The 22,981-nt window shown below is 39.9% G+C and overlaps 1 protein-coding gene, 1 long non-coding RNA gene and 1 other non-coding gene across 4 annotated transcripts; 2 read left to right on the forward strand and 1 right to left on the reverse strand.

The window, feature by feature from the left end:
• The first annotated feature begins 4,036 nt into the window (after positions 1 to 4,036).
• Positions 4,037 to 6,170, forward strand: LOC124861272. The gene is made up of 3 exons (XR_007036575.1): positions 4,037 to 4,143; positions 4,531 to 4,649; positions 6,155 to 6,170. It is a non-coding gene; the product is annotated as an uncharacterized LOC124861272 (long non-coding RNA).
• A 12,258-nt stretch (positions 6,171 to 18,428) lies between these two features.
• Positions 18,429 to 21,387, reverse strand: LOC124861714 (small integral membrane protein 11-like). 2 transcript variants are annotated; one of them, XM_047355640.1, is made up of 3 exons: positions 21,285 to 21,387; positions 20,619 to 20,825; positions 18,429 to 18,719 (listed from the first exon to the last, which is right to left on the reverse strand). In XM_047355640.1, the coding sequence occupies exons 1-2, from the start codon at positions 21,297 to 21,299 to the stop codon at positions 20,637 to 20,639; spliced, it is 204 nt and encodes a 67-aa protein (XP_047211596.1). In that variant the 5' UTR covers positions 21,300 to 21,387; the 3' UTR covers positions 18,429 to 18,719; positions 20,619 to 20,636. The 2 variants fall into 2 exon arrangements, with proteins under 2 accessions (XP_047211596.1, XP_047211595.1); XM_047355639.1 differs by lacking the exon at positions 21,285 to 21,387 and adding an exon at positions 20,949 to 21,105.
• Positions 21,388 to 21,975: 588 nt separating this feature from the next.
• trnas-cga lies at positions 21,976 to 22,057 on the forward strand. The gene has a single exon. It is a non-coding gene; the product is annotated as a tRNA-Ser (tRNA).
• The last annotated feature ends 924 nt before the right edge of the window (positions 22,058 to 22,981 follow it).

Below are 22,981 nucleotides of genomic sequence, written 5' to 3' on the forward strand. Positions count from 1 at the left end.
TTTATTCTCTCTCGTTGGTCAATGAACAATTCATAACTGAGTTTTCTGGACTAAGAAGGCCAGAAATCTCACTTTGCCAATTGAAGACGTGAGTTTAACACGTAAATAAAAACACGGAGTTTCGAGGAGACGAACTGCCACCGTGTTTCATCCTAAGTCGACTTTGATGGTTAGATCACGTTTTTCCCTTTCGCCAAGGAGGCCAGAGGACGAAGATTGACCGCTTTTCCTGAAGTTAATTGTGGACGCACAGTAACTTCCAACTTTCCCCTTCCTCTCTCAGCCCCGCTCAGAAGAAAGCCGACAACAAGTAATACCCATCCTTTATTTTCTTTCTTTCTTAGAAGCCCGGGCAGGGTAGAGGAGATTTTTAGTGCAGTTAGAATCTAATGTGTTCTGAATGATATGTGCATGTAACCTTGTTATTGAAACTTTCATGTGCTGTGTTGACATCTGGAAGCCGCTGCGCTCCCAGCTCTGTGCGTGTTTGTGGGGTATTGAACACCTGAGAGTAAGGGCAGGTGCGCTGTGAGACTGGACTGTTAAAATAACCTCAGGGTGAAATTCACCATTTTCTTTGTCTTCAAACTCACTGCTTGCTAGCTTGCCGCCAAAAGTTTTATAACTCTTTGTCTGCTCAGGAGTTGGAGGAGGTTTTATGACTGAGTATAACTGAGTTACAGTGGAGCTGCGCCCCACCCTCCACTCACCACCACACCCCTTTGTCATATTAGCATTTTTGCCATAACTGCTGGTTTAATCCCATTCGCACCCACTGCTGTTTTGCTTTATTTTTGCTTAGTTAGATATTTTACCCCTTTTGTGTAGAACTTTGCATGTTGAGTAGGTGAAAATTATTAAATCGGAAGAACGGATTGTATCAGGCTGTGATTTAATAAATATTCACATAGATAAAGAGAAGGCGTTCTGTGTTTATTTTGTACAAGAGTGATTCGTCAGTCAAGATAAGGTTAAAAGTTACACACGTTTTGGCAGAAACGGTCGATTAAACAGTGACATCTCTGGTAATAGTTATTAATTATTCCAGAGTACTTAACGGTTGTAATTATCAAAGTTGTTGAGCCACAATTACAACACCAGAAACATCTCTGGTCTCGATTCATACATGGCGATTTTGGTTAAGAAATTAATTTTGTCAAATTGTGATTTTTAATTGTAATTATTGATCAAGATTAATCAATCAATAATCATAACTCCCAGCAAAAGCAAGTTGTCTCCTCATCTTTGGGGGAGCAACGTTGCGTCACTTCACCTTAAAGCAAATCAACCAAACATGAAGGTAGTAAAGTATTAAGGGAAACAATTTATATCTGTCTGTATAAAAGCAGAAATTTTTAAGTCAGGATTTTCTCCTATTGTTGTCCGCTAACCAAAGGGGCGTCACCAACAGGATGAACTTAGTCATTCCACAGAGCTGTCAATTAGTCAGCCAATTAGGTCCAATCAGCATCGTTGTGATGCCTTGATTGGCTCTGATCAGACATCAGCAGGTCAAATATAGAAAAACAATGGTTAGATTAATGATCCTTTAATCCTATAATAAAGGTTACCCTTGATGTATGAAATGGTGTGATCTACTTCTAATCCTGCAGCTGAGGCAAGACCAGGTCTTCTCCACCTTCCTACCAGCAGGAACCATGCAGTAATACAGTGGTGGTCCCATAAATCAGTTAGCTCTACCACATGGACACTGAGAAAAATCTACTTTCAGCATATTTATATGAAATTACTACAGATTTTAATTGTTTTAAAATCTGTACTGATGAAAATGTTTCTTAAAATTCTTGAACACAAACATCTGTCTAGTTCGGTGCAGTCGTATCGCTTGAGTTGCTCTAATTTCTCTGTCAGAACATTTTTAATAGTTTTCTTTCAACAGGGAACCATGAAGACCCAGATAGTGGCCGTCCTGCTCCTCGCCCTCTCTGCAACAGAGATCTCTGGGGCTCTGGACTTCTTTCAGAAACATGTTGTCAAAGAAATGGAGCCTGGCGATTGTAATGACAACATGAGAGCAATCAATACAGATATAAGAAGATGCTAAATGATAAATATATTCTTCTTGGACCCTAAAAGAACCCTAGACCAAATATGTACGTCTGCTAAGAATCACCAACACTGAATATAAATCTTCGTTATATTGACTGTCACCATTGTCAAGACAACTACCATGCTGTTGGTCAAGCAATTAGAGTTACAGTCTAATGTAATGAAAAGTGTAAGCCTGATCACTTCGCTGAAGTAGTGAAGGTTGAAAAAAATGACTGCTAATTTTCCACTTTGCTGTGTTAAATGCTGCATATCATTCCTGTACAAGCAGCTACAACTGAGATCTGTAACATTTTGACTGTTTTGTTGTCTGTAGCACATTGTCTTTGACATGAACTTATTACTGTTGAAAAGAACCCATTTGCTGCATTTTGAAAAAAACATTGATAAACAATAAACAAAAGTGGAAAAGAAAAGTAACCACCAGATTGGTCTTTGATGTTCACTTATACATTTTAATGAATTTATCACAGTCGCCTCACAACTGAAAACTGCCAGCAGGTTTTTAGTGGCTTTCAATTGAATCTGATTAAAATGTGTTCCAATGATAAGACTCAGTACAATATTTATTTTTTTGTTGTTTTGCAACCACCGAATCTGAATAAAGCTTCTGGTGAATTTGGTTATTATATCAAATGTTGTCACTAAGATCTACCAACTATTTATTTCCATAAAGCACTTGTTTGTATTGATATGCTAATTAAGTGGGTATAGTGGACTATGAATTTACCTGAACAGAACTGAACATCTAGGTCTTTAGGGTAAACAGCATTGGTTTTGAGGTTAGAAAGGTCACACAGAGTTAATGTCAGGAGGGAGAAACCGAACCATGAAAACAATAACAGAAGCTGCTGTCTTTGCAAGAGAAAATTTACATTTTAAATGTATTTAAATATAATTCTATGCAGGAGAAAAAGCTCTGGCATGTTTAGCATCGACAGGTGCTTTTATTTAACAGTATTTACCACCTTCTATGTGTCAAATGTAAGGTGAAAGTGTTATATGGGTGTTTTTCAATATTTTCAGGTAATAGTGAACCTCTGATCAAAATTTCTTGTTAATGCAATGTTTTATTATCAGTAGGTTCTAAATCTCATGTTAGACAAACAAATGCATTCATTGTTAATTGCTTTTCTTCTTTTGCAAGTAGAAAACATAACTTAATATACAGAAAGAAGGTTTAAACAGCGATAAGAGATTGGGACACAATTATTAAAGGACCCCAAGTTAAACCAGAGACATCTACAGCTACTATTTTCCAGAAAAAGAGTTTCACTGTTAAAAACCATGACAGCTACAACTAATTTCAAGCTTTTGTCACAGGTTAATGCATCATTTAGTGTCCTTGCACAGTCTATGTAGGTTATACATGTGTGTCTGCTGTTGCATCTGTGGCTTTGTGGGCTTCTCAGTCTCAATCATTTGTCCACAAGACGCATTAGAAAACTGTCCTCTATGCATCAGTTTAAACTAGTTCTGCTGTTATAAATGTTAACAGCAGGAACTATAATTCTTTATAAGCATTGAATAAGTCACATCTGGTAATAAACCTAAAGTTTTTTCTAAAGAAAACTATTAAATCAGGTTTGGAGATACATTTTTCTTTTCTCTCTACGTGTGAACAGGCACAGCACCTCGTCTTTGTGGCCAACCACGTTTGTTTCCCCTTTACCTTCTCGGAACGGTAACATACTTTTAGCTGCAGTGTTCCTGCATGGGGGGTTAGCAAATATTACGAGGCGTTTTCTCTTACACTGACATCAAGTTATTCACCCATCGGACCTATTGCATGTTCTTATGACAATTATGGATTATGAATATTAATCATGGTGGAATCAAATATCCAATCAGTTGATTTTAATCTAACTATGCATTATGTGTCCTTCTAGCAACATAATACTTATACCTTTACATGGTATCATGTAGAAAGGGTTTAGTTAAGAAACTCCTCCTTTAAAGGATATATATTCTGACTGCTGACACAAACCTCCCTTTGACAACTGAAAAGGCAGAAGACTTGATTCTTTTGGCTCCTGTTTATCTGGAAAAGGCTCTTCACTCATTTTGGTTCAGGTAAAATTGTCTTTGTTTACCTTTGCAGGTAAATTTTGTTTTTGTTTAACTAAATTAAGTTAAATGTTTCCAACATGAAGATAACATTGAGCAGTATTGTGTGTACCCCAAATACAGCTGGCACAAAAAAAATCAGGAATGTTTTTAAAAACAGAGTATGTGATTGCACGGCATAATTTATCTGCCCTCTTCACATATTCACAGTTTTAAGTGCAAATCCAGACTCTATCAAACTCTGTTAAGGGTTTCTATTGGAATCCACCGGGTCAACGAGGCACTGGCTGTGTCTTGTAACCACCGTTTACCATTTTGACTGCTAGATGCTCTTGAAACAGTCCAATAACACTGCTGCTCTATTCTCAACACCCTTTCTGATATCTCTTCTAGACGTTCCAGCTCCAGGTGCAGCTTTTCAGCCACTGAAAATATTATTTTGGTTGTCATTGCATCAATACTTGGACCACTGCAACTAAACCAGTTAACAGTTTTGCGTTAAGGACAAAAAGGTAGGTGTTCTACTCTTTAAATGTTTGCATTAGACATGTTTACTCCTGTTTTACTAATTTCATTCCAGTTATACAGAATAAATGTCACATTATTTCTCTAAAAAGTTTTGAAATAATTTAACATGCCATTTAACAGAAGAAGGGATATAAACTTTTGTAGCTGTGGTTGTATGTTTAGACTGGTTATCCTGCTGGAAGCAGAACCTTCACTCTAGTCTCAAGTCTTCTGCAGCCTCTAGCAGGTTTTCTTCCAAGATTTCCCTGTATTTCGTTCCCTTCGTATTCCTGTCAGTCCTGATCTGCTTCCTTGTCCCAGCTGAAGAAAAGCCTCCTCACAGCATGACGTTGTCACCACCATGTTTTAAAGTGGGGATGATGCTGAGGTTGATGTGCATTATTAAGTCAAGTCAAGTTTATTTATATAGTGATTTTCAGCAACAAGGCACTCCAGGCGCTGTACATAAGGAAAAACCTTACAATGATGATACAGAAAATCAAACAACAGAGGTGATTAAAAAAATAAAGTGAATATAATGATGGATAAAAAAGTGAAAGGAAAATTGGACTGAAAACTTAACTAATAATGTTTAGATGGTACAGTCAAAGGCCACTCTAAACAAATAGGTTTTTAATCTTGATTTAAAGCAACTTAGGGTTTTGGTGCTTTTACAGTTTTCTGGGAGTTTATTTCAGATTAGTGGAGCATAAGAACTAAAAGCTGCTTCTCCATGTTTGGTTCTGGTTCTGGGTCTGCAGAGTAGATTTGAGCCAGAAGACCTGAGAGGTCTGGGTGGTTGATTCAATGATAACAAGTCTGTAATGTATTTTGGTGCTAAGCCATTCAGTGATTTATAGACTAACAGAAGTATTTTAAAGTCTATTCTCCGAGCTACAGGGAGCCAGTGTAGGGACTTTAGAACCGGGGTGATGTGCTCCACTTTCTTAGTTCTAGTGAGGACGCGGGCAGCAGCGTTCTGGATCAACTGCAGCTGTCTGATCAACTTTTTAGGCAGACCTGTGAAGACACCGTTGCAGTAATAAATTGTACTAAAGATAAACACATGAATTAGTTTTTCATGGTCCTGCTGAGACATTAGTCCTTTAATCCTGGAGATGTTCTTTAGGTGATAGAAGGCCGACCTTGTTACTGTCTTTATGTGCCTCTGAAGGTTCAGGTCTGAGTCCATCACTACACCCAGGTTTCGAGCCTGACTGGTGGTTTCTAGCTGTATTAACTGAAGCTGTGTGCTAACTTTTAAATGCTCTTCCTTTGGTCCAAAAAATAATTACTTTAGTTTTCTTTTTATTCAGCTGAAGAAAATTTTGGCACATCCAAGCACTGATTTCTTCTAAGCATTTACCCAGTGCTTGAATTTATTAGTTTATAATATAACATTATAGTTTTCCTCTAGTTGAGAATCTGACAAGAATACCTTCTCCTAAATCACTTTTTCTAAAGGCCTTTATTTTGTAAGTAAATGATTCTCCTTTTTTCTTTCTTTCAGCAAATAATTATGAAGATCCTGCAATTTTGCCTGCTTGTCTGTTTGCTACCTGTGCAGGCCTTTGCATCAGAGTCCGTGAATAAAACCTGCATGCCTGAAATGGTACAAGACCGGTTTGGACGTTATGAGAAGTTTAAAAAAGAGCACATAGATAAAAAAATGACTACTCAAAAATGTACAGAAGTGATGAACCAGAAGAGGATCTACAACGATGACAACAGCTGCAAGGAGGTCAACACGTTTATTCTTGCTGATGAGAAGAAAGTCAAATCCATTTGTAAGGGTCAAGGCAAAAGTAATTCCACTGAGAGTAAAAAGAAGTTCAGGGTTGTTGTTTGTACAGTCATGAAACGAGCAAAGAAACCTGAGTGTGTATACAAGGGAACACTTCTCACTAACAGGATCATTGTTGTGAGTTGCCAAGATGATTTACCTGTCCACTATGCAGGAGACCACGAGTTTGTTCTCTGATGCTGCCAACAATTCAGATTATAATGAGAAAAATACTTTAAAACTGAGTGCTAGTCTTCTCAGAATAAATGCCTCATAACTTGCTATAGCTTTTAAAGACACTTCTTTTCTCTGGCATCAGCAACATTTAAAGAAACAGCCTCATCTTTCTTTCTTTGATTTGCTTGGCTTCTAAAAACTATTGCATGAACATAATATGTCTTTATAAAGAAGAATAAACAAGCCATTATGAATCCACTGCTTAATAATGAAGCGTGTTGTGTTTATGTTGATTTCCATGCCTCACATAATAATAAAAACTAGACTTTCAGAAAACAAAATGTTGAAATATATCACATGGGAGGCTGGTAATACAATTTATTTAATCAATACAACTCTCCAGTACTATGATTCATACTAGGATGTAACATATAGACATTTTATTTATTATTGCCATAAGCTGAGGCTCCTTTACTACTTATGTTTACTGAGGATGAGGAGGATGAGGAGGATGGAGGAATCATAAACAATTATTGACTTAACAGTTTTTTGCTACAGTGTGAAAAAATGTCAATCTTTACAAAATCTCACCACAAGGTAGGACTCAATAACCTATAAATTAAATTTGGGCTCTCTGATACAGCCCTGGATAGATTTAAATCTTAGCTTGTTCAACACAAATCATTCACATCCCATCCGTCTTTCTTTCTTTGTTGGTGTACCTCAAGGCTCCGTGCTAGGACCGCTCCAGTACCTATTTTTTCTTGGTGGTATTTCTCATAAATATAAGGGTTATTTCCTATGAATAGGATGCAATTTTTTATTGAAATAAAGGAAATCTATGGGTGCCTGACTGCTTTTAACGGCCCAATTTCAATATGCCGTTAAAGGTTTGGACACAACTGCTCTAAATTAAAGGACATTTACAAAGACCAGCGGAGGTTGAACACTAGGGGGCGTCAAAAGCAAGAAGCCAATTGATGTTTTACATTTTTTTTAAACCAGAGCTGGGAAAATCAAATGTCTAAAGCCAAACGCAACTTTCTCAAGTAATTTCTTTATCAGCATTGAACATTTATCGCTCATGGTTAAAAAAAGTCAAAAAATCTTAGTGTGTAATTCAGATTGTGGTATCAACAGTTTAATAGGCTGGTGTTTTGTTGTTTATTTTGTTTGGTTCAAGTTTCATGTTTCTGATACAAAAAGTGAAGCAAATGTCAATTATTGGACACATTAGGAATACATCCAAACTAGAGTATTAAATTATTAAAAATCTAAATATAGAATTGGCTTTTTGGCCTGCATGCAAAACACCATGTGCTGAGGAAAAAGAACACCTCGCTCAAACAGTGAAACATGGTGGAGGCAGCATCATGCTGAGGCGATGCTTTTCTTAGGCAGGGACACTGAAGCTGTTCACAGTTGATGAGAAGATGGATGGAGCTAAAAACAGGACAATCCTGGATGAGAACCTGTTAGAAGCTGCAAAAGACATGATACTGGAGCGAAGTCTTTCACCTGATCTTTATAAGACCTAGTGTCTTCAAACAACCCGATTTGATAGCTTCATCCTCAAGGTATGCAAGATACCTGTCAGTTTTTCAGAGAAGTCATTGTGACATCTGGAGACTCACCTTTGGTTGATTTGTCCCATCAAACAATTGATTGTGAAATAAAAGGCTGCAGTTCCCTCTGCAAATTGCAACTGATTGGTCCGATCACCAAATTTAGGAACGTGTTCCATGAGCTTTTCATCTTTCATCCCATGATCAGTCTAAAGAAGTTAAAACAAGACAGTATGGGTAGATAGGCCCCACCGATGAACACCCAGAATCAAACACATGGCTTGCTACCAGACCTCTGCAGACCTTGATGACATGCTGAGGAGATAATTCAGTCATTTCATTCAGGTGTGTTGGAGCACGGCTGTATCTAAAAGTTGTATTAGGACTGGAGTTGGAGACCCCTGATCTTAGGTAAAACCAGTCAGAATTTACCACAATGTTACTGGAAGACTTGGCCTTAGAAGCTTGAGGAAGAGTTTTCACTACCAAAGTTGTGTGCTTTTCTGGAGCACAAACAAAAATTTTTTCTTGATTGTGTTTGAGAATATTTTCATCCATCCAACTTTTTACAGTCTAAGCACGTATGTAAGATCTGCAGTTCTGTGTGTCAAACTGCTGACCTGATTTCTTATGGATTTAGCAAAATACGGATCCTCCCACCTGAGCTGTAGACATCTAGCATAACCCTTGGCATCTTGAATGCTTCTCTGATTAACACCTTCTTTTTTGGCCTTTTAGCATTGCTCTGTGACATAGTCAAAGCTTTAGAGTTTCATTTATAACCTAAACCTGTTTTAAACTTCTTCACTGACCTGTCTGCTGTGTTCCTTGGTCATCATGATGCTGCATTCTTCTTCTTCTGTGTTGTTTTTTGGCAGTTGGCAAATAACTTGAAGATGTGCATTACCGCCACCAACTGGTATGGAGTGTGGTTCTTCATGGTTTTAAATCTTATTTACTATTACAACAATCAAATTCTATTTATTAATTTAGTGCTTTTGAAAAATCTAATTATAATTTGAATATGTTTGCTACCTAAACTTCTTTGCAAAGTATCTCTCAATATAAAATTTTCTTTAATACCTACAAATTCTCTCCTTAAAATTGTTCTTTCTTGTTCATATTTCTGACACTTCAATATTACATGTTCTATTGTTTCCTCCTCTCCACAATAATCACATTTTCCTGTATTATGTTTCTTTATCTTGAACAATGTAGAATTAAGTCCTGTATGTCCTATTCTTAATCTTGTAATTAATCTTTCCTCTTTTCTACTCCTTCTTCCTGTTCTTACTTCTCCTATCTTGTTGATTCTGTAAAACCATCTTCCTTTCTTTTCTTCATCCCACCTTTTTTGCCACTCTTTCCTGATTCTCTGTTTAATTATATTTCTTGCCTCTGACCTACTAATATGTCAGATTAATATGCTAATATACTAATATGCTGCTGATCCATAAATTATACTTCCATAATCAATATTTGATCTAATTAATCCTGTATAAATTCTTTTTAATGATGTTCGATCTGCTCCCCAATCAATACCAGCCATACATCTCATAATGTTTAATATTCTTTTGCATTTATCTATGATTTTTTCTATATGTACTTTCCATATAATTTTTTCATCAAACCATATACCTAAAAATTTTATATTTTTTACTTGTTCTAAAACTTGATTGTATAATTTTAGTTTTATATTTTCTCTTTTCCTTTTCTGTGTAAACACCATTACTTTTGTTTTTTCTACTGAGAATTTAAATCCCCATTGATTTGCCCATTGTTCTATTCTAATAATCTCATCCTGTATTTTCTTTTCAATAAGTTTGATATTACGACCCCTTTTCCATATAGCTCCATCATCTGCAAATAGTGAGCAACCGACGTCCTTACCAATATTTTTAAATACATCATTTATCATTATAGAAAACAATAACGGACTTATAATACTTCCTTGAGGAGTACCATTATCTATTATATATTTATCTGACAATTCTTGACCAATTCTTACTTGTATTGTTCTATTTGATAAAAAATCTTTAATCCAGTTAAACATTTTTCCAGTAATACCCATTTTATTTAATTTAATTAATAATCCTTCAACCCACATCATGTCATATGCTTTTTCTATATCAAAATACAGCTACTACATTTTCTTTGTTTATTTGTGCTCTCCTAATTTCATATTCTAAACATAATGCAGAGTCATTTGTGCTTCTCCCTTTTCTAAACCCATTTTGATTTCTAGATATATATCCATTAATATTTAAATAATATGTTAATCTATTATTAATCATTTTTTCCATTATTTTACAAATATTTGATGTTAATGCGATTGGTCTATAATTTTCTGGTTTTGTGTTATCTTTTCCTGGTTTATGCTGCATTTATTCTGAAATTAAATTGCACTTCATAAATTAAGGGGTTCCTGAAGAATAGTTGCACTGAATTTTGTTTAGGGTTATCAGAGCAAAGGGAGAAAATGAAAATGTATGCAACATTGTTTAGAAATTAATTCATAAATAAAATGGAAATTGCCATTTTATTGTACAATTATACTCTACTTTGTGTTGGTCTTTCACATACAGTCTCACATACAATATTGTGACACAATACAAGAACAAACCTCTCTGGGGTGATTTTTTCTGTTTGATAAAGGAAAAAATTTCAAAATAGAAATATATCAAGAGTAGCAGCTTGCCTGCGATTTTAATTCAGTTCAATTTAGTTTTTATTTATATAGCGCCAATTCACAACATATGTCGTCTCAAGGCACCTTACAGAGTCAATTCAATCGAATCATACAGATTTCAAGTCAGGTACATACATCGCAATTAATCCTAACTATCGAGCAGTGCCGTCAGATTCAGTTATTTATTCAAATTGGTTACAAAGTTTTTCTATCTAAGGAAGCCCATCAAATTGCATCGAGTCAGTGACTTGTCACTCCTCCTGGATGAGCATGTAGAGACGGTGGACAGTCACTGGCATTGACTTTGCAGCAATCCCTCATACTGAGCATGCATGTAGCGACAGTGGAGAGGAAAAACTCCCTTTTAACAGGAAGAAACCTCCAGCAGAACCAGGCTCAGTGTGAGCGGCCATCTGCCACGATCGACTGGGGGTTTGAGAGAACAGAGCAGAGACACAAAAAGAACACAGAAGCACTGATCCACAAGTACTTTCTATGGGAAGGAAAAGTAAATGTTAGTGGATGTAGTGATCTAGGAAGAAAAAACAGATAAACTCTGAGCCAGTTTTCAAGTTTAGAGTATGAGAGAGAGCACAAACAGTTAGTCACAGTAGAAGCTCAGTTAGCCACTATAACTATAAGCTTTATCAAAAAGGAAAGTTTTAAGCCTAGCCTTAAAAGTAGACAGGGTGTCTGCCTCACGGACTAAAACTGGGAGCTGGTTCACAGGAGAGGAGCCTGATAGCTAAAGGATCTGCCTCCCATTCTACTTCTAGAGACTCTAGGAACCACCAGTAAACCTGCAGTCTGAGAACGAAGTGCTCTGTTAGGAACATATGGACCAATCAGATCTCTGATGTATGATGGAGCTAAATCATTAAGGGCTTTATATGTGAGGAGGAGAATTTTAAATTATATTCAGGATTAAACAGGGAGCCAATGAAAGGAAGCTAAAATAGGAGAAATATGATCTCTCTTTTTCATTTTCATCAGAACTCTTGCTGCAGCATTTTGGATCAGCTGAAGGCTTTTAACTGCATTTTGTGGACATCCTGATAGTAAAGAATAACAGGTCCTTCTCAAAAAATTAGCATATTGTGATAAAGTTCATTATTTTCCATAATGTCATGATGAAAATTTAACATTCATATATTTTAGATTCATTGCACACTAACTGAAATATTTCAGGTCTTTTATTGTCTTAATACGGATGATTTTGGCATACAGCTCATGAAAACCCAAAATTCCTATCTCACAAAATTAGCATATCATTAAAAGGGTCTCTAAACGAGCTATGAACCTAATCATCTGAATCAACAAGTTAACTCTAAACACCTGCAAAAGATTCCTGACGCCTTTAAAACTCCCAGCCTGGTTCATCACTCAAAACCCCAATCATGGGTAAGACTGCCGACCTGACTGTCCAGAAGGCCACTATTGACACCCTCAAGCAAGAGGGTAAGACACAAAAAGAAATTTTTGAACGAATAGGCTGTTCCCAGAGTGCTGTATCAAGGCACCTCAGTGGGAAGTCTGTGGGAAGGAAAAAGTGTGGCAGAAAACGCTGCACAACGAGAAGAGGTGACCGGACCCTGAGGAAGATTGTGGAGAAGGGCCGATTCCAGACCTTGGGGGACCTGCGGAAGCAGTGGACTGAGTCTGGAGTAGAAACATCCAGAGCCACCGTGCACAGGCGTGTTCAGGAAATGGGCTACAGGTGCCGCATTCCCCAGGTCAAGCCACTTTTGAACCAGAAACAGCGGCAGAAGCGCCTGACCTGGGCTACAGAGAAGCAGCACTGGACTGTTGCTCAGTGGTCCAAAGTACTTTTTTCGGATGAAAGCAAATTCTGCATGTCATTCGGAAATCAAGGTGCCAGAGTCTGGAGGAAGACTGGGGAGAAGGAAATGCCAAAATGCCAGAAGTCCAGTGTCAAGTACCCACAGTCAGTGATGGTCTGGGGTGCCGTGTCAGCTGCTGGTGTTGGTCCACTGTGTTTTATCAAGGGCAGGGTCAATGCAGCTAGCTATCAGGAGATTTTGGAGCACTTCATGCTTCCATCTGCTGAAAAGCTTTATGGAGATGAAGATTTCATTTTTCAGCACGACCTGGCACCTGCTCACAGTGCCAAAACCACTGGTAAATGGTTTACTGACCATGGTATCACTGTGCTCAATTGGCCTGCCAACTCTCCTGACCTGAACCCCATAGAGAATCTGTGGGATATTGTGAAGAGAACGTTGAGAGACTCAAGACCCAACACTCTGGATGAGCTAAAGAATCAGAATCAGAATCAGAATCAGAAAAGCTTTATTGCCAAGTACGTTTTTGGACATACAAGGAATTTGTTTTGGCGTAGTCGGTGCAATACAGTACAAATTAAACAGTATAAACATATCTACAATATAATATAAATATACGTGCACAGTTTTAAGTGAGTGAGAGTAAATATAGAGCAGCATAAGATGCAAGAGCAATACAACAGTGCAGGTGATCATTGTGCAAGTATGGCAGTACAAGTAAAGCAGGAGTCCATGCTGAGCGTTAATGTAACACATAGAGTTACATAGAGTTACGGGTGTCCTGTCAGCAAAAAAGGGGGGGTGTGGGGTAAAGGGAGAGTGTCAGGGTGGTTTATGGGCTTTGTTAACCAGGCTGGTGGCAGATGGGAAAAAACTGTTCTTGTGGCGTGAGGTTTTGGTCCGGATGGACCGCAGCCTCCTGCCAGAGGGGAGAGTCTCAAAGAGTCTGTGACCGGGGTGGGAGGGATTAGCCAGAATCGTCCCTGCCCGCTTCAGGGTCCTGGAGGTGTACAGTTCCTGGAGCGACAGTAGACTGCAGCCAATCACCTTCTCAGCAGACCGAATGACACGCTGCAGCCTGCCCTTATCCTTGGCTGTAGCAGTGGCGTACCAGATGGTGATGGAGGAGGTGAGGATGGACTCAATGATGGCTGTGTAGAAGTGCACCATCATAGTCTTCGGCAGGTTGAATTTCTTCAGCTGCCGCAGGAAGAACATCCTCTGCTGGGCTTTCTTGATGAGGGAGCTGATGTTTGGCTCCCACTTGAGATCCTGGGAGATGATGGTTCCCAGGAAGCGGAAAGATTCTACAGTGTCAATTGTGGAGTCACAGAGGGTGATGGGGGCAGGTGGGGCTGGCTTCTGCCTGAGGTCCACAACCATCTCTACTGTCTTTAGAGCGTTGAGCTCAAGGTTGTTCTGGCTGCACCAGTCCAACAGATGGTCCACCTCCCATCTGTACGCAGACTCGTCACCATCAGAGATGAGTCCGATCAGGGTGGTGTCGTCCGCAAACTTCAGAAGCTTGACAGACTGGTGACTGGAGGTGCAGCTGTTGGTGTACAGGGAGAAGAGCAGAGGAGAGAGAACACAGCCTTGGGGGGAACCGGTGCTGATGGTCAGGGAGTCAGAGACGTGCTTCCCCAGCCTCACGCGCTGCTTCCTGTCAGACAGGAAGTCAGTAATCCACCTGCAGGTGGAGTCGGGCACACTCAGCTGGGAGAGCTTCTCCTGGAGCAGAGCTGGAATGATGGTGTTGAAGGCAGAGCTGAAATCCACAAACAGGATCCTGGCATAGGTTCCTGTGGAGTCCAGGTGCCGGAGGATGAAGTGAAGGGCTAGGTTGACTGCATCATCTACAGACCTGTTGGCTCTGTAGGCAAACTGCAGGGGGTCCAGAAGGGGGTCGGTGATGTCTTTTAGGTGTGAGAGCACAAGACGCTCAAAGGACTTCATCACCACAGAGGTCAGGGCGACGGGTCTGAAGTCATTAAGCCCTGTGGTCCTTGGCTTCTTGGGAACAGGGACGATGGTGGAGGACTTGAAGCAGGCTGGCACATGACATGTCTCCAGTGAGGTGTTAAAAATGTCTGTGAAGACTGGAGACAGCTGATCAGCGCAGTGCTTCAGGCTGGCTGGTGAGACAGAATCCGGACCAGCAGCTTTCCGGGGGTTCTGTCTCCTGAAGAGTTTGTTGACGTCCCTCTCCTGGATGGAAAGAGCCGTCCTCGGCGTGGGTAGGGGGTTGGTGGGGGGGAACTTCAGGGTGGGGGTTGGAGGTGCCAAGGCCCCTCTTGAGGTTGGGGAGGTGGGGGTGGTGGATTGTGGCTGCAGCTGTTGGGGGGCGTCGTGGGGGATGGTTGCAGGACTGTCCCTTTGTCTTTCAAAGCGGCAGTAGAACTCGTTCAGGTCGTTGGCGAGGCGTCGGTCGTTGATGGAGTGGGGGGCTTTCGGCTTGTAGTTGGTGATTTGCTTGAGCCCTTTCCAGACAGACGCAGAGTCGTTGGCTGAGAACTGGATTTGGAGCTTCTCAGAGTACAGTCGTTTGGCCTCTTTCACTGCCTTGCCAAACTTGTACTTAGCCTCTCTGTATATGTCTTTGTCCCCACTCCTGAAGTCCTCTTCCTTATCCAGTCTTAACCTTCTGAGTTTAGCTGTGAACCAGGGTTTGTCGTTGTTGTAACTCACCCTGGTGTATGATGGTACACAGCTGTCCTCACAGAAGCTGATGTAGGAAGTCACAGCCTCTGTGTACTCGTCCAGACTGTTGGTAGTAGTCCTGAACACATCCCAGTCTGTACAGCCTAAACACGCCTGGAGATTCTCCACAGCCTCACTGCTCCACTTCCTTGTCGTCCTCACAACAGGTTTGCAGAGCTTTAGTTTCTGCCTGTATGCAGGAATCAGGTGGACCATGATGTGGTCGGATTGGCCCAGTGCAGCACGTGGGACGGCGTGATAAGCGTCTCTGATGGTGGTGTAACAGTGATCCAGAATGTTGTCCTCTCTGGTCGGACATTTAATAAACTGTCTATATTTGGGGAGTTCGTGGGTGAGATTACCTTTGTTAAAGTCGCCAACGACGATTACTAAGGAGTCCGGGTTGGTCCGCTCCACACTCAGTATCTGGTCGGCGAGCATGCGCTGTGCGACCTGCACGTTAGCTTGCGGCGGGATGTAAACACCGACCAGGATGAACGAAGCGAACTCACGGGGGGAATAGAAAGGCTTACAGTTTATGATGAAGGATTCCAGGTCTGGAGAACAGTGCTGCTGAATCACTGTCACGTCGTTGCACCAACCACTGTTGAGGTAAAAACAGATTCCTCCACCTTTCGCTTTGCCGGAGAGTTCCATGTCTCTGTCCGCTCTGTAGAGCTGGAATCCTGCCAGCTGCAGCGCAGAGTCCGGTATTAATCCACACAGCCACGTCTCCGTGAAGCACAAAACTGCAGATGAATAAAAGTCCCTGTTTTTCCCCAACAGCAGTTGTAGTTCCTCAATTTTGTTGGGAAGTGAGCGCACGTTAGAGAGAAATATTCCAGGTAGCGGTGTTCGTAGTCCACGCTGGCGAAGTCGTACCAGCACCCCAGCCCATTTCCCTCTCTTCCGGCGTTTCACCGCGTGAACAAAGGTGAGCGCACCTTTGACCAGAATGTCCAAAAATTCCAGAGCAGTAGGCAGAAAGGCCGCTATTGAAGCATCCTGGGCCTCCATAAGACCTCAGCAGTGCCACAGGCTGATTGCCTCCATGCCACGCTGCATTGAAGCAGTCATTTCTGCAAAAGGATTCCCGACCAAGTATTGAGTGCATAACTGTACATGATTATTTGAAGGTTGACGTTTTTTGTATTAAAAACACTTTTCTTTTATTGGTCGTATGAAATATGCTAATTTTGTGAGATAGGAATTTTGGGTTTTCATGAGCTGTATGCCAAAATCATCCGTATTAGGACAATAAAAGACCTGAAATATTTCAGTTAGTGTGCAATGAATCTAAAATATATGAATGTTAAATTTTCATCATTACATTATGGAAAATAATTAACTTTATCACAATATGCTAATATTTTGAGAAGGACCTGTACAATAGTCCAGCCTTGAAGTAACAAACGCATGGACTAGTTTTTCAGCGTCACTCCTGGGTAGGATATTTCTAATTTTGGCAATGTTCCGGAGGTGAAAGAAGGAAATCCTAGAAACCTGTTTAATAAGGGATTTAAATGACATGTCCTGGTCAAAAATAACACCATGGTTTTTTACTTTATTACTGGAGGTCAATTTAATGCCATCCAGGTTAAGTGATTGACTAAGCAGTTTCTTTTTTAAAGACTCTGGTCCAAAGACGACAACTTCTGTCTTGTCTGAATTTAGAAGCAGAAAATGTAAAGTCATCCAAGTTTTTATGTCTTCAAGACATGCTTGTAGTCTATCAAACTGGTCAGGTTCATCAGGGTTTATGGATAAGTAAAGCTGAATATCATCAGCGTAACAGTGAAAATTTATCCTATGCCTCCTGATAATTTTACCTATTGGAAGCATATACAGTACAGACCAAATGTTTGGACACACCTTCTCATTCAAAGAGTTTTCTTTATTTTCATGACTATGAATATTGTAGCTTCACACTGAAGGCATCAAAACTATGAATTAACACATGTGAAATTATATACTGAACAAAAAAGTGTGAAACAACTGAAAATATGTCTTATATTCTAGGTTCTTCAAAGTAGCCACCTTTTGCTTTGATTACTGCTCCGCACACTCTTGGCATTCTGTTGATGAGCTTCAAGAGGTAGTCACCTGAAATGGTTTTCACTTCACAGGTGTGCCCTGTCAGGTTTAATAGGTGGGATTTCAAGCCTTATAAATGGGGTTGGGACCATCAGTTGTGTGGTGCAGGAGGTGGATACACTACACAGCTGATAGTCCTACTGAATAGACTGTTAGAATTTGTATTATGGCAAGAAAAAAGCAGCTAAGTAAAGAAAAACAAGTGGCCGTCAATACTTTAAGAAATGAAGGTCAGTCAGTCCGAACAATTGGGAAAACTTTGAAAGTGTCCCCAAGTGCAGTCGCAAAAACCATCAAGCGCTACAAAGAAACTGGCTCACATGAGTACCGCCCCAGGAAAGGAAGACCAAGAGTCACCTCTGCGTCACCTCTGCTGCGGACGATAAGTTCATCCGAGTCACCAGCCTCAGAAATCGCAAGTTAACAGCAGCTCAGATTAGAGAACAGGTCAATGCCACACAGAGTTCTAGCAGCAGACACATCTCTAGAACAACTGTTAAGAGGAGACTGTGTGAATCAGGCCTTCATGGTAAAGTAGCTGCTAGGAAACCACTGCTGAGGACAGGTAACAAGCAGAAGAGACTTGTTTGGGCTAAAGAACACAAGGAATGGACATTAGACCAGTGGAAATCTGTGCTTTGGTCTGATGAGTCCAAGGTTGAGATCTTTGGTTCCAACTACCGTGTCTTTGTGCGGCGCAGAAGAGTTGAACGGATGGACTCTACATGCCTTCTTCCCAGAAAATCATATTGTAGAAGTCTTGAATGTTTTTAGCATAACTTATTTAAATACATTAAAATCAAATTAGTACAAGAAACTCATTGTGATTTTAAACACTACAAGTCAGTCATAGTCAATAAAAACAGGTATTTTGGTCATGGCACACATTTTTACAACTAAAGTTTTCTTAAAGAGTATTTCAAACGTTTTCCTAATTAATAAAGAGAAACAAGAAATGGACTCGAAAATCATCATCATGTGGAACAAACATTTTAATATGGTTATAAAAATAAGTGCAAAGTAAAAACTGCTCAGACCTTGAGTGACAACAAGGCAGACAGATGTCTGAGTTAGATATCAGTCATTACAACTTCTCATATCTGCATGGTTTCTGCCTTCTTTTCTTCTTATAAAAACCAGTCAAAGCTGTATAAATAAGGTATTAAACTAGATTGGTTCAACATCCAAGTGCTGAACGGCAAGTCTCCAGAAGAGCAGCATTGCCTCCTCTTGCCAGTTCTCTGCCTCGGTGGAAGAAACTTGATCTAAACAGGAGCAGAGAATAAAAAAAAGTGAACTAAGAGAGTCTACAGGATTTCTACATAGTGCTTTACAAAAGTATTCACACCCGTTAAACTTTTTTTAAGCTTAGGTGGACGAGTTTTGCATCTAGCTCAGGGATGTTTCAGTAGGAACTGGCTGTGCTGCAAATCTGCCTCTAACACCACAAGGCAACCAGACCCATCATACCACCCGTCCAAGCTGCCAAGACATGGAGTTGGCAGTGTGATGGTCTGGGGCCGCTTCGCTGCTACAAGACCTAAATGACGTGCTGTAAATGATAAAACCATGAAATCTGCTTATTGCCAGGAAATACTGAAGGAGAATGTCCGACCATCAGTCTGTAACCTTAAACTCAAGCGTACTTGTGTTACGAAGCACGACAATAATCTAAAGCACTACAGCAAGTCCTCAAATAGAAAAAAACCTCCACAACATGTAGGTTTGCAAGTGGCGTAGTCAAAGTCTGGACTAAAATCTGATAGAGATGCAGTAAAATTATCTTAGACAGTTCAAGCTCACTTGTGGCTGTATGAATTTTTTCCTTCAAACGTGAAAACATCGGAAAACTGCCCCGACTCTGGTTATTTCTGATATTAAAATTTGTTTTAAGACCTAACATGCTTAGGGGTAAATAAAAAAAAAAAGAAATTTTAGGAGGGCAAATACAGCTCTATACAGAACTCTTCAAGTGGCACCTGGTTCAAATTCTGAAAATAAAAATCTCCTATTGAGCACCTTTGCCTGTTTTTTTGAGTTTTATTCAATATCCCTATTAGGTTAACTTAAACGTGTGCACTCAGCTTTCTGGCAAACACACTGGTCTCCTATAAACAGAGGACCTTCTTCCAATGTCCCCCTACATGACTTTGGCAAATTGTGAATGGGAATTTATGGTTTTTGTCCAACAATGGCTTTTCTTCTCGTCAGTCTTCGATGAAGGCCAGATTTGTAGGGTGCAAGACAAATAGATGTTCTGGTGTCTTACAGCCATATGGATATTTTATATAAATTTTAACAGTACTGAAAAATTTAAGCATTATAAATAAACAAAATCTTTCCTTGAAATGCCATAAGTGTAATTTCTGGCGAGGAATAAATTAGAAACACCACATTTATTCCCACTTAAAATGAGCCAAATCACACAGCGTGTCAGATTAGGTCGACATGATCATCAATCAGCATTTAAAAGGTTTGTCCCATTTACTCCTCAGACATTTAGTTTGATGATCCTGACATGAGAGTGAACACTATGGTGAGAACCAAGAGCTGTCTGAAGCCTTCTGTGTGATGAGGGATTAAAAGAGGACATTCAATAGGCTGTAGCCTATTGAATGGACATTCAAAACAGCTTCCTACATGCTCAGGTCTGGCTATCCAAACAAGTTCACCCTGAAACCACAAGATACTAAAAGAAGTCTCTAGGAGCCCTAAAATGTCACCACAGAACCTGAAGCAGGTTCTTGATACTGTTGATATGAAAGTGATTGCTTGAACAATCAGTATTGTGGGAGGTGAGCATGGAGGAAACTGCTCTCTGCAAAGTTTTATAAATAACTAGAAGACATCCACCTTACAGATGGGGCCCTTATAGCAGAATGAGTGCAGTCCATAGCTCTGATTACATTCAGAAATCGGCCACAGTTTAGGGGAACTTTCTATATCTAATCAAAATACGGATGAGCCGTCCCATATGGCTGGCATGGCCCGGCTCAGGAGCGACTGTCAAATATCCGACCGCTCCCTCTGAAAAGTTCTGGTTCAAAGGACCGCAGCGTTGCACTTCAACTGCCACTGGAGACACACGGTTCCCCCTGGTTTGTGGCTCATAAAGTGTGAAAAAAACTTAAGGACATTGAATGCATAACCGTAAAATGCTATACCGGTTTCTCTGGTTGTTCTCAGTCCTCCTTCGAGTTGTTGATGAACTCCTGCGACTGCTGGGCCAATCTCCTCCTCTCAGCCTGCTGCTTCTTCAGGGCCTCATCCGCTTTCCTGCTCTGGTAAATCTTGACCCCGGCAAAGCCCAAACACAGCAGCAGTGTCTTCAGGGCCAGGATGTAGAAGAGGAGGGGGACATTGTCCAAAGCCTGGGTACAGATCAAGTCAATCTTTTAAAAGGTTGCTGATGAGTTATTAACTGATGAAGAAATCTCTGGAAGAGTCAGGGAAGCAGGAGAAGAAGTGTTTTCACCCTCCCCCCTGTTATCCACCTGAGCTGTCTGCTGGAGGGGGGAGTTAATCTGGTCCCAGAAAGGGGAGACTGTGTGAAAGAGAGAAGCAGCTGCACACCACACCATGCGCACCATACTACAGACTTATCAGAGACCAGATGACCTTCACAACATCTGACACTGTAGCGTTTTGAAAAAAAACAGCAGCTATGTTTGGTTAGCTATGGAGCTACGCAGCAGCTATGGAAACATTAGCATTCTGTTTAGCAACAATTACAACGCAGTATAAATCACAGGCAGCTTTTAAGTAAGCTAACATGCTTAGCTAAAAGGTGAAAGTTATGATTTAAATAAACGTATATTTATCATACTTACCTTCCAGTTGATCATCTTCGTTGCTGTGATGTTCTCACTAGTCGAGTACTATTAAATATCCGTCTGAAGAAGGCGGAGCTTAGACTGATAAACCAATAGAAAAGTAGTTTATCTGTGGCGTCATCGGTGATGCCTTCATGACAAATGAGAAAATTAATAATTTTATTTGGAGCAGCTGTTACAATGCTCGCAACCTGTTGTTACCAATCATAGTTAGTGATAGTATAACATACTGACGTCAGCACCGATAACTTATCAAGCGTACTAAAGTATTTTTCAAGTCTAGTTCGCCTTTACTCATTTAGCAACAGCTTTTACCAACTAACATTGAATGCTTCCCAACCTCCACCTACAAAGTGTGTAACTAATTTCAGATACATCACTGGGGCAGGGTTGAAGGCTCTACAACGCAAGTAGCTATAGACTTAAACAGTAACGAGGTAAGGTGACATGCTACAACCAAAGATAAAAAAAGTTGTCGTTTCGTCCTCTAGTTTTAACCAAATAAATTTAAGATTACCCTCAGAAACACGTGTTGCATCTGGCCAAACAATACGTTTGTCCATCAGCGTATGGTTTAAACAGTTGTCCTTACATGGTAACAACTGAGGATGCCAAACGTACAACCAATCATTAGCTGTGGATAGTGCTAGTATTTAATACGGACGTGATGACGTATAGGGCATGCGTAGTCACGGTGGCCGAGAGGTTAAGGCGTTGGACTCGAAATCCAATGGGGTTTCCCCGCACAGGTTCGAATCCTGTTCGTGACGATGTTTCATTTATTTTTATTTTTTTCTACATATAAACCATTATTGGTTTTGATTTAATGTAGGCTTTGAGTATTTTGTGCTTACATATCTGCGATCGGCGGTACCGAGTCAGTTTTTCAGTTTTTGGCCTTATATAAAGTATTACAGCATTACAAGTACGCCTTGTTGCATTAATTTGATGTATATTATAACTGTAAATGAAAAAGTAGTTCACACTATATAAAATGGGATTTTTTTAAATTCTCAAAGTCTGGATAAGTATGGAAAAACATGAGCTTTTTGTGCCTTTTTCCCCTATCTTATTCCTTGAAGGTTGTGTCCATCCATCCATCTATTCTTCCACCATCAGTTCATTATTCATCTGTTGATCTAACTAGTCAACCATTATCCACACGTCTGTTGTTTTTACTGTTTCTGTATTTAACTGTCCTGTGTCACCTTGACATTTTAGTTTTGCATAACTTTGGTTGTGGTTCATGCAAATTGCATTTAGATTTTTTTTTTCCTTTGTGTCAAAATGTTGCACACTAATTAATCATTCAGTGTGGATTTTGCGAGTTATTTTATTCTTCACAACTGTTAAAGACATACAAATGATCAATGAAAGCTCCTTCCCGCAGGCCTGCTGCGGTAGGAGAGCCCACTGAATATGAGACGCCCTCTGTTGGCGAACTGCTGCCACTACATGCTTCTTTTGTATCTATCAACAACAGAAATGGAGCCTGATGAACTATTTACATAAAACAGAATTGTTGTATTAAAATAAAATAAACCAACAGGTAGAGGGAATGTAACTATATTTAATCTATTCTGTCACAAAAATCCCTTAAAAATGTCATCTTGTGTTGTTAATCTAACAATTTCTATAACTGGTTGGAAAAAATACACTTTCTTTACCTTACCTTTAATACGTTTGCACAAGAA

The sequence above is a fragment of the Girardinichthys multiradiatus genome, chromosome 24, assembly GCF_021462225.1.
Source record: "Girardinichthys multiradiatus isolate DD_20200921_A chromosome 24, DD_fGirMul_XY1, whole genome shotgun sequence".
NCBI lineage: Eukaryota > Metazoa > Chordata > Actinopteri > Cyprinodontiformes > Goodeidae > Girardinichthys > Girardinichthys multiradiatus.